This window comes from Tetranychus urticae, chromosome 3 (genome assembly GCF_039701765.1).
Source record: "Tetranychus urticae isolate SD_2017Ah chromosome 3, NJAU_TeUrti_SD_1.0, whole genome shotgun sequence".
NCBI lineage: Eukaryota > Metazoa > Arthropoda > Arachnida > Trombidiformes > Tetranychidae > Tetranychus > Tetranychus urticae.
Genome location: NC_142960.1, coordinates 9,519,828 through 9,533,311, shown reverse-complemented (window position 1 = coordinate 9,533,311; position 13,484 = coordinate 9,519,828). Strand labels below are relative to the sequence as shown.

The 13,484-nt window shown below is 32.6% G+C and overlaps 4 protein-coding genes across 5 annotated transcripts; all 4 read left to right on the top strand.

Moving 5' to 3' along the window:
- Window positions 1-422: 422 nt before the first annotated feature.
- Window positions 423-1,889, top strand: Snap29 (Synaptosomal-associated protein 29kDa). The gene is made up of 3 exons (XM_015937307.2): window positions 423-614; window positions 707-1,378; window positions 1,485-1,889. Exons 2-3 carry the CDS (start codon window positions 853-855, stop codon window positions 1,754-1,756), a joined length of 798 nt encoding a protein of 265 aa, XP_015792793.1. The 5' UTR covers window positions 423-614; window positions 707-852; the 3' UTR covers window positions 1,757-1,889.
- A 1,750-nt stretch (window positions 1,890-3,639) lies between these two features.
- Window positions 3,640-6,602, top strand: LOC107369309 (uncharacterized). Its single transcript, XM_015937274.3, has 4 exons — window positions 3,640-3,789; window positions 3,935-4,024; window positions 4,988-5,508; window positions 5,577-6,602. Exons 2-4 carry the CDS (start codon window positions 3,967-3,969, stop codon window positions 6,213-6,215), a joined length of 1,218 nt encoding a protein of 405 aa, XP_015792760.2. The 5' UTR covers window positions 3,640-3,789; window positions 3,935-3,966; the 3' UTR covers window positions 6,216-6,602.
- A 710-nt stretch (window positions 6,603-7,312) lies between these two features.
- On the top strand, window positions 7,313-8,388 carry LOC107369346 (glutathione S-transferase 1-1). The gene is made up of 3 exons (XM_015937312.3): window positions 7,313-7,574; window positions 7,703-7,761; window positions 7,826-8,388. The coding sequence occupies exons 1-3, from the start codon at window positions 7,434-7,436 to the stop codon at window positions 8,283-8,285; spliced, it is 660 nt and encodes a 219-aa protein (XP_015792798.1). The 5' UTR covers window positions 7,313-7,433; the 3' UTR covers window positions 8,286-8,388.
- Window positions 8,389-10,293: 1,905 nt separating this feature from the next.
- Window positions 10,294-11,614, top strand: LOC107369340 (very long chain fatty acid elongase 1). 2 transcript variants are annotated; one of them, XM_015937305.3, is made up of 2 exons: window positions 10,294-10,390; window positions 10,488-11,614. In XM_015937305.3, the coding sequence occupies exon 2, from the start codon at window positions 10,515-10,517 to the stop codon at window positions 11,316-11,318; it is 804 nt and encodes a 267-aa protein (XP_015792791.2). In that variant the 5' UTR covers window positions 10,294-10,390; window positions 10,488-10,514; the 3' UTR covers window positions 11,319-11,614. The 2 variants fall into 2 exon arrangements, with proteins under 2 accessions (XP_015792791.2, XP_015792792.2); XM_015937306.3 differs by having other exon boundaries at window positions 10,294-10,394.
- Window positions 11,615-13,484: the final 1,870 nt, after the last annotated feature.

Genomic DNA, 13,484 nt, shown 5'->3' with positions numbered 1-13,484 from the left:
CTTCACATTTTCTTGTCCTCTTCGGGGCAAATGAACCATTGCCCAGTCAACAACATATGCCAATAACACAAGAATAAATTTTATGGGTAAAAATCAAAGCATCATTTTGTATTTATCAATATATACCAACCATACAATTGATTGCTATTCTCAGCCAATTTAATTGACAGCCAGATCATTAGATTAACAGTAAAATTATTTAGTAACAGGTACAGTTTGAACAGTACTCTTGAAATCAAAACGGTTTTTCGTTTTTCTTTATTATCATTTTCTGCAAAACTCCCTCTAACCTTGCCTTCACAAGCATATTTATTTTTGTTTGACTGTAAAAACATGATCAGGTGATTGTTTTGACGTAAAAAGAGAGGGAGAAAAAAAGAAGCAATAGTAAAGTCTGATTTTTGCTTTCTTCTCTTTATCGCAATACAGTTGGTTAAGTATTTTTTTTTCTGGTGTTAACCGTGTTAACTATTTGACTGGCCATTGTCCTTTTTTTGGGGTTTTAGTGACTTCAGCCTTACCCATCATCAGTCTATTCCTATATCCTTATCAAGTGATTTGTATTCAACAATTAGAAAAGAGATTCTAAAATCAATCATTGACCTACTAAACAAGTAAGTTGCTTTTTTGCCAGATTGTTTGTTTTCATGTGTATTTCCATTTTGTTTTAACTTGAATTTTGTTTATAAATTTTCTTTTTTTCTAGGTTCCATTGTACTTCAACATTTAAATTTTATTGCCATCTAAAGCACTATCCAACCATTTCCTGTGCCTATCTTTGCTCTCTATTGGTTATCGTTCTGTTTATTCCACTTGTTCCACTATTGTGATTTTAATTCTATATCTACCATAATGAGTAGAGTTGATGAAGTAGATGACTATACCTTCCTCAATCATCCCCAACAAGGATCTTCTGGTTATTTATTGGGTTCAGATGACTCCAGTTCCAATCAGGCCTGGTTAGAAAGGCGACAGCAATTGCTTGAAGAGAGACGGAAGATTGAGGAGAGAACTCTAGAATCATCTAAAATGTCACTTGGCGCATTATATGAAGCTGAATCTACAGGTATTGAAACAGCACAAGCACTGGTGCATCAGAGAGAACAATTAGAAAATACGGAGAGAAATTTGGATACAATTAATAACATGATGAGACAAAGTCAAAAACATTTAAATGCCATGAAAAGTATATTTGGTGGTTTTAAATCAATGTTTTCTAAAAACAACGATCAAGCCAATAAACCAACTCCTATATTACCTGTAGAAAATCGGACAAAATCAGTGTTGGCCTCCAATTTGGAAAACATTCAGCGTGAAGCTACCCAAAGTAGTGCTAAAAACCATCCTGCCCTCGCTAATCGAGGACTAGATACATCAGGTTAATATCATTCTCGTTTCCCATAGACTTATTGTTTTTTATTTTACTTAATTTGAACTTAAATTTCTTATTTAAAAGTTGATTTTAATGTATTTTTTTATTTCAGGTTTCCGTTTTGATGATAGTGATGGTCCAATGAGCCCAACCAGTCCTAAAGGTCACAGTGCTAATAGATCTCAAGTAATAGAACAACAATTGGACCGTAATCTTGATGAAATGGGTCTTGGATTAAGTCGATTGAAAAACTTAGCAGCCGGATTGTCTCAAGAAATCGATGAACATAACGATATGCTCCCAAGGATTATGATGAAAGCTGAAAGAGCTGAAGATACTTTACAATACCAAAATAGACAAATTAATCTACAATTACGAAAATAACTTTCTACCAATGATCAAGTTTTGTTGAAGTTAAAATCGTGAGAAATTATAAAACATCTTTCTCCATTACAAACCACAAATATAATATTCATTTCTTTTGTAAATTTTGAAAATATAATAGTTATCTGTTTCATTCTTCAATTACACTTTTTTGGACCAACTCCGTAATTTTTACTCCTCAACTTGTAAGTTTCTTGAGTTCTCCGCATGCACGAACTACTCATGTTTACACCGGTATCGAGCAACTGGATCATTCATCAAGTTTATTCTGAATCCAAATTATCATACATTCATCTTTACTGGTACCATAAAAATAAGTCAAAAGCTTACCAAAGGTATAAATGATTTACTAACAAAGGAAGTGTGGCTAATTTTACGATTTTTTCAATTTTTTGGACTTATCTTGTAAAGGACGAAAAATCATGAGACATGTACTTTGGTTTTTTTGCTAGAGCGCGGTTGCTCATATTCAGGCATTTTTAAGTATAAGTATTGTAAGTAAGGTATAAGTTCAAGTATTTTTGTTCAAGCAAGGGCACTTCCCTTGTAAGATTGACATTCACTTCGATGATTCAAGAGGCTTTCAAATTAACATTAATTTTGTGAGTTCGGTGACTCAAAATAGCTTTAATGAAGCTAAATTATCATATATCAGCTATTGTTGACGGTTTATATTCATTTCTTATCTGTTACTTTATACTCAGGTAACTTGAGCTTTATTTGAATTGTTGGAAATACTCTTGATAATAATCATAGGGCTTATGTATTTACTATATTCAAATTGTAACTGAAATGATTAATTGTGTACATTTTGTTATCTACAAGACACACTATTGTATGTCAAGACTGTTTCTTACCTTATTAAAATATCCTGAAAACGGTTCAATATTCATCGATGTTTCAAGTACCAAAACTACCAAATCAGATTTTATATCAACACTCCTCTCATAAAACTATTTTTTGTTTAATTTTACACTTGGCTATTAAATTTCAAGTTAAGCATAACTTATAGGTGTTAATTGTAATCACAAGGTTTCATATTTTATATTTTCCCGATTTCCAGTGAAACTTTCTATTCATTACTCAGCATTGAATGGCTCTAACTATTGAAACTAGCTTTGAAGATCAGTTAACTAAATCAATGTGAACCTAAAACAAATGAACTACTATTCATTTATTGGTACAAATTGTTGCTATTATATGTTGTCAAAATGACAACTAATTTAAAGGCTAACAGCCAACGGAAAAAAATGATGGCGTATTGTTTAATCACAGCCTATGTAAATGATTAAAATACAATAACCTTAATCACAATATCGAGTTAATATGAAACCTTCCAATGATCATTTCAATGATCTTCAGATATGCGCCTGTTTATAAACAAATCAACCTGTGTTTCGGGTAAACATTGAAATCAATGCAAGTAATGTATACTTGATGGTTAAGTGTACTTGATTAAATAAATATGAACATAAATTTGGTTAAATATTGGATGATGGAGGATATAACTAGAAGTAATCAGAAGTCACAATTTGATTCATTTGAAACTGGCCAAAGCCCACCGCTGTGATCATATAGAGATCCATGGATTATAATGAACAATAATTCCCTCAGTGGGCTTTTTAATGGTCCCAACAATCAAAGGATGTAATCAAAGGATGGTGTTGCAAATGATGATCAGGATGATGAGGATGAACAATCGTAAATAAGGTGGGTGGTCAAGTGAAAGACAGAGAAGTGTATAGAGTCTGGTGGGTTTCCATTCAAGGTATTCCAAAGGTTTATTCAATTGAACAATTTGCGAAAAGGGACTGAACATCGCCCACGGTTGAAACGTCATTAACCACTATTTAATTTAGCTGTTGTTAATTTTAGTTAAACTTTCTTATTAATAACATACACTTACCAGTTTAGTGATTAGTTATTTACCATTAAAACCTATTGCTTGGTTGTTTTTGTTCAACTTATACCTTGCTTATAAAGTGTTTTCAATAACAACCAGCTCCAACAGTCTTTATATTAAACCTTTTTTGGTGAGTTTGTTTCTCTTTTTGCCTGTCAACAGCAAATTTTTGATTGTAATTTTAAATTGTTTATCCATTCTTAATTGTATACTTTGGTCCAAATTCTTGTGTTCAACTCATTTACAAATTCAACTTTTCAATTGATTAAAATCAGTTTTATCTTGGTGGATAACAACTCACAAGGAAATGCCTACTGCGGAGCTTAGTCGACCCGAAACACTCTGGCCATGGATCAATAGTGATCGTAAGTAGACTGAAATTTGCTCTTATAATATTGTGATTTAACCATAATTAGTTTAACCATCAAAGGCAATGATTGAAATCGCTTGAGCCGGCCTCTAATGGTCTAGGTTGCCCTTTCATAGTTTTTAATGGCTATCATCAGACTTGGCAAGTCAGGATTTACATTTTCAGAGTTGAATTTACGTTTCAGCCTAACATCGTATTTAAAAATTCTGATCTTATTTTGTGCTTACCAGGGTAAATATAGTCATAAGCTTTTTATTATTGTTATATTGTAAGATAACAGACTTATCAGCACCGATTATTCTGGAACTTAACTTATCCATGATCAAATAGCTGTTTCATTTGAACTTATTTATCTGTTAAAGCATTGAAACGAAGGAAATCGAAATGGATTTAGACGCTGAAATATAGACAGTTCCTGGGTCATCGCTATAAAATTACTTCAAAAGATTTCTGGTTTTTAAATTACACCAGTCTTCAGTTTTAATCAATCATCTTAAGCTCAATTACGATGACAATTTATGAATTAACATTTGATGGCAAAGCTTACAAACCTTGGGTAGTTTAGTTGTTAATAATCTTGGCCTTAGGTTGAAATCAAAGGGAATCCTAGTAAAGTGGGAAGTAGCTTTATTGATGACAATGATTATGTTGAGATTTTAAAGCATTTAACTTAAATATAATCGCAGTCAAATATCCTCGAATGATAATCAAATTCCGCTATCAAAAAATAACAAGCGTAGGTTGATTAGTTACCTTGAAATCGCTATAATTGTGATTTTTAAAAATATGTCTTTCAATTTTTTCTTAGTACAAAAATTCAATATTTGGCATGCATTGAAAGTCACCCCAATTTATAAATGCTTAGCTGATCAATTGATTTAAAAAATTTGATTGAATATTAATAAATGATTAAAATGTGAAGGTCTAATGGTTTTGTCTCAATTTCATGCTATTACAGAAGATACAATGATTGAAGAGATGAAAAAGGAACTGGAAAAGAATGGCGGACGAAAGATTACAATTGACCAATACGAATTGTCATCAACGGAAACCAAAAGTCTAGACCCTAAAACATTGACCTGGACCACAATAAACAGCTCTTCAAGTCCCGAATTGTACAAACAAATAGCTCTACAATCAAGTACCGATGGAACTGTTCCAATCTTGAAACAAAACCATTTCAAAGTATCCAATGGGAACATTAACATTGACTCCGAGTCAATGTCTTCAGCTTCACCAATTGGTGAGATTAAATATAATCGACCTGAAAGTTCACTTTCCCAAGCAATCAGTATTGACATGGCATCAAACAGGTCAACATCAAGATCTCGAGATAGATCTGTATCACCAAGGCGATCACGAAGTGAAAAAAATGTATCAATCGGAGGAATCACTGAACATGTTGATGAATACAATTACGAGAAGGAAAGTTCAACCAACCAAGAATATTATTCACACAGAGACTCATCCCATGGAAAGGTAAACATTTATGAATAGATTCAAATGAAATTTTAGATTAAAACACTTTTCTCTTTTAATTGTTTCAGCCTTTACCAGGTGACAATGGTTTCATCCATAGTTCATGGTCTCACGGGATAGACCATGATAGGGTCTCACCACATTCATCTCGTTCAGTAACTTCACCGGCACCACCAAGGTCCCGATCATCTTCGCCCAGTCAATGGGCCATTGTTGAGCGAAGTCAAACCCACGAGATTAAACGATCACCAACACCAGCTTTATCAACTGCTGGGTCAACAGCTAAATCAACCAGCTCATTGGTTCGACCCTCTTCAGTGCCACCATTTGATGCTACTTTGATCACTCTTCCAAGATACAAAAAGGTCATCTCACAGCCCTCCTCACCGTTGCCAGATTATTTGACCAAACTGCGTCACATCAAGGTTGCTACAGTTCCAGTCCCGGTGCCACCTAAATTTGGTACCTTGACTCAAGGTGGACGTTGGCCTAACGAGGCTCAAGGACCTGTTGACATTGGTCCACCCTGTGAACTGTGTAAAAAGCCAATCACTGATACTCGCTTTATCCATCATGAAGGTTTCCTTTATCATGTTGAACATTTTACCTGTTCATATTGCTTCAAATCATTGAGACCCAAAGATTTCATGACTTCCTCGGACAACAAACCTTATTGTGTTAATTGTTTCAAACGAGAGTTTCCCTAATCAGTAATCTGTTGACTCTCTTAACCATGGGCTTACCATCGTATCTTTTATTTTACCAATTAACAATTAACTAACACCAAATATGCACACACACAATTAATAATTACACACTCAATCCAAGGTTGAAACCAAGCTTTCAAATGGACTTTCCTATCCTTCAATGTTAAGGTTAATTTGATGAAAATTTCAATGTCGATTGTGCATCAATATCCCAAGCCTACAATCAAGGTTTACTTGACTTCCTCTTCACAATTTGAAGTAATCATAATCAATTATCAACCATCAACTGAATCAATTATGGATTAAAATTTAACTCATTGTATTCAAAATTTACTCGATTGTAAAGCACAGAAAAAAAACAAATAAAATTGTAATACAATTCAAAAACAATTGGATTCAAACTCTTTAAAACATCTAAAGATTCGCTATCTAAGGCGATCTCTGATCAAACTGATTAAAAACCTTGTACAGCGTCTTTTAATCATTTTGGGTACATTTTTATCCTCAGCTAAACAATATGATTGTATTAAGTAACGATGAGGCGGTATTTGGAGGTCTCGTGAATAGTTGAGGAATTTAATGAAAAATGATTAAAAATCAGCAACATTAAATGTCATCTGTATCTAAATCTTGAATTACTCGTGAGATAGCTTTGATGGACATTTGTGACGTTTCAAGTGCTTACATTATTAGGCGTAATAAGACAGTAAATTCAGGGAAATATTTTGATCACCAACTAGCATGATAACGACTTTGATATTAGATTTGCTTAAGGAATCAACAAGATTAACCCAAACAAGGTGGACTTGAGGAATGTAAAATTTACGCTTCTGGATTTGGTTTACTTGTCTACCAGATTTACTCATAAAACTTATGTTACATTTGTATTTATCATTTAAGAATTGATAATTTCAACCTTTAACATTTCGATAATCTGAAAACAAACAGCTTCGCAGAATTACCTTGGTACATTAGATTAAAGTTATTAGCTTAATTGCTAAGCTCAATAATCAAATAAAGTTAAAAATACTTTCAATTATGATAACAATTTTGCTTAAAATGAGCAACTGCTTTCCATTCAGTCACATAGAAAGCTTAACAGCTCAAGTTGACTCATTCGGTCAAAAGTAATCTCAACGGTTTTCCATTCAATTTTCACTCTTCTAGTTTTTAATTATTTTATTCAGTTTTATATTGAAATAATTAATTTTCAGCAAAATGGTTCTCGAGCTTTATGCATCAATGGGTTCACCACCTTGTCGACTGGTTTACGCTGTCCTTAAACATCTCAACATACCGTATGAACAAAAAACGCTAAACATGAGGGAAAAGGAACATCTTCAACCTCAATTTCTTGAGGTAAGTCTATATATAAATTTATTATTGTATCATTTTTACTTCAAATTCACTCCATATCTGGAATTGTATTTGTTTCCATGGTTCTAATAATCACAATTATGATTAATGATCCTTTCCTTGTGTTATAGTTAAACCCATTTCACACCATTCCTACTATTGTTGATGATGGATTCTCGCTATTTGAAAGGTAAATACACATTTTCTGTTCAACATTGTCAGTGATTTAATTTTGGTCTTTTGTTTTCATCCAGTCGAGCCATTATTACCTACTTGGTTGAAAAATATGCTCCTGATAATCACCTTTACCCAAGAGATATGCACAAACGAGCTTCAATCAATCGCTGGCTCTACTGGGAAACGGCAACCCTATCAAGTGCTGTACGAAACTATATGTCACCTGTTTTTCGTGGTGAATCTGAAAAGCCCGACGCTAAGGCTGGTGAAGCCATTGTGAACCATGTTGGAACACTTGACTCAATCTTATCGAAACGAAACTATATTGCTGGTGATAATTTGACTCTTGCTGATATTGCCCTAGCGTTTACTGTTTTATCCATCAAGGCCCACGATTTAAATGTGAATCAACTTGCCAATGTCAACAATTGGTTGAAGCGACTTGAAAGTGATTTGTCTAGCATTTGGACTGAGATTTTCGTGGAACCCATTGAAGCAATGAAGAAACGTTTTGCTGAAAGAGCTACCAAATCTTAAGTTGTTTACAGTTGCCAAGATTCAATTGGATTCCAGTCTCATGTATTCTTACATGATACCTGGGAAGGTTAAACGAAACAATTAAATTGATTAGAATATTTCATCATTTTACTTTCCAATCTTGTTATTGTTCATCACTCATCATGAAGGAAGTTTACAATGTTAGTCTAACATGTTAGAAACAAAACTATTAATTAAGTGAAGAAATGAAAAGTTATCAACATTGAAAGAGTAAATATTTGCTTTCTATTCAATATAAACTGGTTTTTAGGTGAAGAAAAATTCAAGGATAAAATGTCTGAAAGATTCATCACCAATTTAGGTATAATTTTAAATCAAAAGGGATTTTTGCTTCTCATTAATTACTAATTTAAACAATTTTAAGTACATTGTTTGTTTTCAACGTTTGTCTTTGATTGTTTCACTTTTAAATTGCTGCCCAATTGACGTCAACTCCCAAGACCTTTTACCAACAAGTTATTTTGGTTAATATTTGGTTATATCAGCGGTAATTTCATCTCTTAACAATGACCATCTTCAATTGGCTTTGATGTTAACAAATAGTGGACAAACTTCAATCTTAACCATTCAGGTGTAATTCATGGCTTGTTTACCTGTTAAACAATAGAAGAGAGCAAAATGAAATCATGATATCAAATCTTTGACCCAATTTCATGATCAAGATAGTCTGAAGTTACAGATTACAAGCTGATTCAGCTCTATTAGGATTAATCATTGAATCTATGCTTAATTTGAGGAAACATGATAATACATTTAAATAGATATTCATCCCATTATCTGAATATTTTAGCTTGTTCATGGTTTATTTAGCGGTTTATGATATTTGATGCGCTTTGAGCTTCAAAATATCCGGTTTTTTGACTTTTTTCCTGGTCTTGTTCAGCTTTTCGTTCATTCAGGTTGCTGATGGCAAAGTTCAAGGCTAACCATCAACTTAATTGAAAACGAAGATTATTCATTATTGATAATTAGTTGGCTTGAAAGGTAGGTAATAAAACAAAACATGAAATATAACCATTCTTTAGTTGTCAATTGAATTACAATTGCTGGACCAATATGGGTTTCAATGGTTTATAGCAAACAAATTTTCTGGTTTGTAAATCAGATTTTTTTGTTCAAAACCTCGAGATTGATCAAAATAAAATCACAATCAATGTCATAATGAATAATAAAGAGCTTTACATTTCATCATGAACTTCAATTGCTTCTTTGAAATTGATACAAATTATTGAATCAGATTGTCCGACATAATTTTGTTATTGATTTGATGTAAAAATAAATATTAATCAACCAATAAAAGGATAAGATAAAGAAACGAAAATTTGATTCAAGAATGTTAAGTTTCCCTAAAAATTAGAGCTACCATTTTTATTTCGATCTTTCCTTCCTCTTAAACTTGAAAAATTTCCGTTTTAAGTTTGTTGATAAATAACTTTCCTCAACAAATCTAACAAATTTAATTGAATAATCAAATAAAATCACAAATTCATCAAAAATTCAGCCATTTTCCCCTAATTGTAACCAAAATTTCCATGTAAATAAACTTGTTTTCACAAAGATAATTTTATACAAACAATGGACTGGGTAAGTTACATGTGTTACATGAGTCACAGTCAGCTGTATTCAGTTAAGCTGTAAAGTCTAGTTATTTTAAATTGTTGAATCTAATAGTTGAATCGTTGATTATTATTTTTCTTTGTTCCAGTAATATATTGATTGTCACCAAAATAGATAATTAATTCAAAGGAAAAGGATGTTTTAAAATAAAAGGTGAGAATCATTTCTTTTTTAGAGCGCATTTTGTTGTAGGATTAGTTAATCATTTTTGTTAACCTTAAACAGGTCACACAGCGTATAAATATAATAGGAAAATTATAATGATAAGTAACATTTTACCTTAAATTACCTTATTCTTATTTTATTTAAAAGTTTCCTCTTAATTTAACTTTTTCGTGGAACATTTCACTCTCAAACAATCAAATCGTATAAGACTGTCCAACAGATCACTACAACAAATACACCACCACCACCATCTTAATCTTCAAATAACGTGAAGTTTTGTTACGCACCATCACCATTGAAAAGTATGTTAGTATTTCATTTTGTTCAATCCACCTAATTTGTTCGACTTAATTTATTAATTTTGTTTCAATCTTTTTGTGGCCATTTATATATTTTCAGTTACCAGTAAACAATTTGTTTGTAAAAATGGAAGTAATTACCAACAAAATTGAATCAATCTTCTCTGGTGGATACCATGAACCTAGAGTTGCCGATTTTTTCCTAGTGAACAACCCTAAATGGCATATAGGAACCTTCATCGGCCTCTATTTATTAATCTCCTGGAAATTGGGTTCAACAATGTCTTCATCCAAATCAGCTTTTGATCTTCGACCCTGGATGCTTGTTCTCAATGGACTTAACTTTGGTGTCTATGGTATTGCAATTCCCATCATTGGCTGGTTAACCAACTTTGGTGTTAAATGTTGGGACTGTGAGGAGCCCAAGGATAGTCCTTTCATCGAGGAAACTCTGTTGCGACTCAGTTATACTTATCTATGGTTAAAGGTGGCTGAAATGATGACAACTGCAGTAATGATTCTTCGAGGCAAACCTGGCCAGAAACCAATTTACCACGCTCTTCGTAATAGTTGCCTCATCTTGGTTGTTTACTTTGGCCTCAGAATGTACGCTAGAGGTGCTTTCCTATTTTTACCCTTTACCGATGCCATTTTGTCAGTTCTGAGATCAGCTTATTATGTACTTGCCTCTCCTGGAGCCGCTTTCCGTCAACACCTTTGGTTTAAAAATTATATCCATTACATTGCTCTCATCTTTGCTATTCTCAATGGAGCTCATATGGCATCACAATTGGTTAATTCATGTGCTGGTCCTCCTGGCATGCAAATGCTCATCTTCTTACACAGTTGTGGTGAAGCTTATGTAGCACTTAAAGAGCTTTCAAAGGGCTCCAAATTGGTCGATGATGAACCAAGTAAAAAATCCTTGTAAATCCTTCATTGAATCTAGTTTTTATATTTTCCTTATTATTATTCATTCATCTCATTTAGACCTCATTTTATCTTGAAATTATTTACGTTATGGCCTCTTTGGCCCATTTCTGAAATGTACATTAATTGATAATTTACCAAGTCTCAGAGAATCAGAATTGAGATTGTGATTCCTTGACTTATTTTCATTTACATCTAAAAATTTCATCCTTTATAACCAATTTTCTTTAATGTGTAAATTTATTTTTGTCATTAATTTCATCCATCATTTTATTGTTAATAAATCATCAACTTAAAGCTCTTCTTACAAAGTACTTTAATAATGTCAAATATTAAAATAATATTTACTGACTATTAGAGGATTAATGATTAAGAAACACCCTAGAATATGATATCATGAAATAATTAACATTACCAATGCTTTATCATTTTACTAATTACTTGGGTTTTGCGAGACAAAATGATGGATTCGAGGGATGATAGCAGATTAGAATATTTAATAGAAATTAATTTATTAACTATGATAATCAAATTTGATTTTGTCATTAACTTTAAGAAAAGGAGCTCTAAAGTTATCCAATCATGGTTATCATGTTCAACCAAGTCCATCGATTATTAAATAAACTGAAATTAAACTCAATTCAAAAAAATCAAAATCAGCCCAAGGGGTCGATTAGAAATAATTGGATAACTTTGGTTGTTTACATTGTGAAATTGAAATCTGATGCCAATCCAGAATTTAACAAGTGTTGGTGAGGCACAATTTTATATTTAAATTAATTGATATTGAAATATTTCCTCTATCACACAATTAAAAATTGTTATCATTTAGTCATTAGAAGTTTTTGTATTCAATGTAATTTTCAATTTTTGCAATCTCCCTCGTTCCCTCGTTGCATTTGTTTACAAAATGCTGGTTTAGCTTAAACTCATGGAAAAGATAAATGTTGGTAAACCACAGAATTTTCAGATTATTTAATTCTCGTTTCCAATTTTTTATCCTTTCAAATGTTTGGCTATCGTCTATATTAAATATTTACGTTTAATTGTGTGTCTTAACATCTATAATCAATATGAGATACTGTCTTGTAAATTGTCTATACATTACAGTTGTCTGCCAATTTGTTTTTGCCTTTCTTGTGTTTGCAAAGGAATCAGGCAATCCACAGGAAAGTGACTTGGATGATTCTGAAAAATTGCTCTACAAATCTTTGGATAAATCAGATTGGGTTGATTATGGAGACATGTTTACTTATGATCCTGCAACCAAAACCAATCGTGAACCCAAACTGAAAACAGCTGTTGAAATGGTAATTAAAAGGAAAAAGGAAGCTCAACAAAATGCTGATCAATTTGAGTCTAACTGTGATGCAGTGGAGCAAAAATTAAGAGAATGTGAAGCTAAGAAAAGATTGACCTATGACTGTGCTCGAAATGACCATTGTGGCAAACTTAGCTATCTAATAGTTAGACGGCTTATAATGAAGTTGTCAAAGCTTATTGATAGTCGATATTACAGTGGATCAACAATTGGATTGAATGTGAACCTAGATGACTACTTTTTTGATTTGCCATTTGATTTTTCTAACCTCACGGACTGTGATTATTTAGTCCAAATTAACCCTCTTATTGATCGGTTAATATCTTCTGTGGTGATCACCATTCCCAAGTCAAATAATGTTGTTAATACTGATCTATACAAATATGGTACCACAGCTATTGGAATCATTTTAGTTGTTCTTTGGTTTGGTTTAAAAATGTCAACTCAGACTCGGTTATATGCAATTTTGTTTTCCTTCATGAGTGTGGTTTATATTGTTGAATATAATTCACTCTTTGAAACCCATAAAGCTCATTCTCAGGAAACCATAGATCGTCTCAAATCGAAGTGCACTCAACAAGATGATCAAGATTGGTCTGGTTGGTTGAAGAGCATGTTACCAGTTATGAGCTTTAAAAGCTCCAAAAATGAGTGTCAAGATTATTATTCTGCATTGTATGTTTCTCCATTTTGGCAGACTAATCCAATCACGCCATTTTTCACCATCTTCACCAAAATTTTCTCACATTCAATGAAACTCTTAGCCGACACATCTGGAGCTTCTGTTGCTTCTTTCTTTAGTCATATTCCTGCTTTGTACTTCGTTCCTATTTTAATTTCAATGGT